Source organism: Triticum dicoccoides, chromosome 7B (genome assembly GCF_002162155.2).
Source record: "Triticum dicoccoides isolate Atlit2015 ecotype Zavitan chromosome 7B, WEW_v2.0, whole genome shotgun sequence".
NCBI lineage: Eukaryota > Viridiplantae > Streptophyta > Magnoliopsida > Poales > Poaceae > Triticum > Triticum dicoccoides.
In genome coordinates, this window is record NC_041393.1 from 69,891,849 (window position 1) to 69,895,355 (window position 3,507).

Genomic DNA, 3,507 nt, shown 5'->3' on the forward strand with positions numbered 1-3,507 from the left:
TAAAAATAAATTCTCTCAACAAATTCGGTACTGATAAGCTCATCTGAAAGTTGAGATTTTGTTCACCAAGACCATGTATGTTGGAGATTATGGTTTTGTCTAAACCATCAACTGTCTATAAAGGACACGCGAAAAAAAAAAACAGTCCATAAAGGAGCTGGAGAACCAGTACATCCTTGCTTCGAGAAGACACAACATAAATAATGTGAATCTGTACAGACAAATGTGCACATCACTCACTGAATATATCCAATTCAAGGTGTCAAATGCAGCTTCACTTTAATGGCAACAGAAGCATCCCTGCTCCCTAGCAGATTCATCTCAGGCAGTGGCCATGTCAATCTACATGTGCTCTGCGGGCACAGAGCCACAATGCACGGCATTCTGCTTGCACTTGACCAAGCTCATTCTTAGCACTCTCCTAGTAGGCCGAAGCACACATGTAAAGGCATACACTACATATGTGACACTGACTCCATTCGGATTATAGGCAACATTTTAGAAAGCATGAACTTCTCCAATTTCAAACATCCAGGGTTGTAAAATGCAAATAGTACCATTATATTGTTATTTACAAATGTTGAGGACTATACCTGTCTCATCACCATCTATGTACAAATGAAATTACAGAACTTATAGTACATTGGTACTACTTTGAAAACATAAGTATCCGTCTAAAGAGAATATGCACACGGAGCATCTACCTCTTCTTTCCAAGAGAGTGCGGAAGAGAGAAAAAAACTTGTCCTATATAGGTACGGAATGCAGCATCACTTAAATGACGAGAGAAGTACTGGTGAGCATCTGGCGCTTCCCTTTACCTTAGACATTGCGCATCTCAATCTGAATGTGTCCTGCAGGGACAGAGCCACCATGCATGCCATTCTGCCGCACTGGGTCTGGCTCTGTGTCCCCAGCATTTTCGCCACTCATATGGACACCCCCGGAATGATTATTGCCAGCTTCATGTAATGGTTGTTGATCAGGGCTGGGGTTGCCACCTATGCCATTCTGCAACAGACGGGACTCATCGTCAGTGCCACTGTAGCTGACACTTTCCACATCAGCCTTTCTCAACTCAATGCATTTGGCATAAATCAACCTCATAATGCTTATCAGCAGCATGAGAGTTGAAATGGATCCCGTGATGACGAAGAGACCGGAGAAACTTTCTAAAGTGAGAGGCGCGGAATCAGTGTCTGGGATTGTGCCAGCACCTATCGGCGATGAAGTTGTGCCAAACCATTTCACTTCGATTCGTGATCCCTCATCCCCTCCTGCTAGGTTCAGGATGGCAGTCGAAAGATTATGAACTAGCGGAGAACCTAGATTAAATGCCTGAAGATAAGAACACTAAGTCAGCAACTCATTTTTTTGTCCAGACTGCACTGCAAATAACAAATCAGGAATATACCAAGGCATTAGGTTGAGTGGCTTACAAAACCAAATCCAGGAGTCTTGTAAATGCACCCGAGCATCCTAAAATCATTTCCATACCGACGGTCTGAGAGGAAAGAAGTCAAATAGGGGATCTCATCAATGATAGCCGACACCCCTCCATTATTGGACCCCTTCCACAAAGCATCAGCATATTCTTCTTTCGTGGTGTAGTTCTTTAACCTGCTTTCACTGATGTTATGATTCATCAAGAACGACCGCACAAATGAATCATCTTGGTATCCTACAAAGTCACCACTGTGCCGGAGCTGGTCAAAATCTGTCATCCAAGGACGGAGTCTTTTTGCAGTCAGAATGGATGACAGGCTTGCTGTGTAGCTCTGGACAAGAATCAGCACTACAAAGCACCATATCACCACAACAATTTTTGACAAGGGGCTTTTAATAGTATGACCTGTGCATGAGATAACCAAGAGATTGTAATCTTATAACTGTGTTAATACATCAAAACACTTATCATAATATCACAAGTATTGTCAGGAAGTTTAAACTTGAAGTGCTGACCATGAGAAAATGTCAAAGTGGAGAAAACAAAGTAGAGGGCGGTGCTACACTGTCTCAAACTTGATCCTTGGTACTCCTGATTTCTAGGTAGTTCAATCATCCACACGACAAAGCCAGTATAGAAGAAGAAGACCATGGTTGCCAACCAGAGCTTCCGAGTTAGTGGCTTTACAAATGTCCAGCGGATTGTATCCGGTTCATCCTCGGCAAGCACAAGCATAGACACACCAGACTGTGTGTATGGCATTGTAAAGTCGGTGGTGGTGACTCGTTCAGCCGTTATGGTCACATCCCCTACTGCACCATCATAGACCTGTTTATCCACCAGAAATTTAGCAGAGATTAAAAGGTATTTAGGTACAAGAAATTATAATGTTAATAAATCAATATGCGTAAAAAATGAGATGCAAGTGGGTCGGAGTAAGCCTTACCCCGAAAGACACGTTGCCTACTAGCTCATCATAAGTACCATTGAAGACAAAATATTCATAGCACGGGAGAGGACGTAAATTCCTGATAGCAGCCTCGAAGATATCAATGCTGTAGCCAGTGACATTTTGTTTCTCGGAATAAGGATCAGTAACATTCACAAAAACTTGAAAGCCTAGTTTCAGCGGCACAGCTATATTCAGCCCTGCCTTGCTTCTGCAACTCTTACTTGATTTTCGTGCATCTAGTTTTCTTCTGTATTGTCTATCGGTTTCTGGATTAGGAAAGGTTATGCTGTCACTTCCAAGTGTAAAGCCAAACTTAGCATAGCCTCCAGGAACTGTTACAGGATCTTCCAGCCAGAAGGCACACGATGCGGGGGAAATAATGCTAGAGAAGGAGATAACCGGAATGTGGTTGCGGTGGCGGCGCAGGTGTGTGGCGTGATTGGCTTTGGTCAGTACCTCAGGGCCCCATATGATGGCTTGCACTTGCCCATTCTTGATCAGGTCATCGGCTGCAAAACAAACACGCAACACAGAATTAGGCGAGCAAATAGCATAATCTTGGTACAATTAGGCAAGAAAATAAGTCTACTGCTGTACTATTATTCATTGATTTGCATCGGCATTATCAGAGTGAGGACTGAGGACTAAGGTGCGCCGTGCACTGCATAACTCTGATTTGCACAACTTGAAAGAAATTTCGGCCCTGCAGCTCTGTACCTTGTAGGCCAGAGCGAAGGAGGCATATGCTGGCTGTAGCTGCAGCGAAGATGGAGGTCATGGCGGGTCGCTGGGTTGGTCAACCCAGGTACCAGGTTAGAGGGGCAACGGTGGTGCGGCCAACGGTCATCGCCCATAGCCAGTGGTGGTAGGGCGGCGGGCGGAGGAAGGGCTCGGCATCTCGGATCCGGGCGGGGGCGGCGGCGGCGCGTCGGAACATTGAGGCGATGGCCTGGTGAGGACGCCGCCGGTGATGGGGGTTATGGCGGCTGGACGGCGCGCTTTGCTTCTGGAGGAGTCCGCGACTGTTGTGCGCGTGTGCGAAGCGAAAGAAGTCCACATCACCCCACCCCTAGGGTTTCACAAACCGGCTAATTCACCCCCTAAAGTC

The 3,507-nt window shown here is 45.7% G+C and overlaps 1 protein-coding gene across 1 annotated transcript; it reads right to left on the bottom strand.

Moving 5' to 3' along the window:
- Nucleotides 1-521: 521 nt before the first annotated feature.
- On the bottom strand, nucleotides 522-3,234 carry LOC119340297 (glutamate receptor 2.8-like). Its single transcript, XM_037612188.1, has 5 exons — nucleotides 3,117-3,234; nucleotides 2,394-2,908; nucleotides 1,963-2,275; nucleotides 1,440-1,852; nucleotides 522-1,338 (listed from the first exon to the last, which is right to left on the bottom strand). Exons 1-5 carry the CDS (start codon nucleotides 3,175-3,177, stop codon nucleotides 823-825), a joined length of 1,818 nt encoding a protein of 605 aa, XP_037468085.1. The 5' UTR covers nucleotides 3,178-3,234; the 3' UTR covers nucleotides 522-822.
- Between the last annotated feature and the right edge of the window lie 273 nt (nucleotides 3,235-3,507).

Coding starts and splice junctions, on each gene's coding strand:
- LOC119340297 (XM_037612188.1), bottom strand. CDS start 3,177: ATGACCTCCATCTTCGCTGCAGCTACAGCCAGCATATGCCTCCTTCGC. Junction 2,909..3,116: donor CCTTCGCTCTGGCCTACAAG/GTACAGAGCTGC, acceptor TTTGTTTTGCAG/CCGATGACCTGATCAAGAAT. Junction 2,276..2,393: donor TAGGCAACGTGTCTTTCGGG/GTAAGGCTTACT, acceptor GTGGATAAACAG/GTCTATGATGGTGCAGTAGG.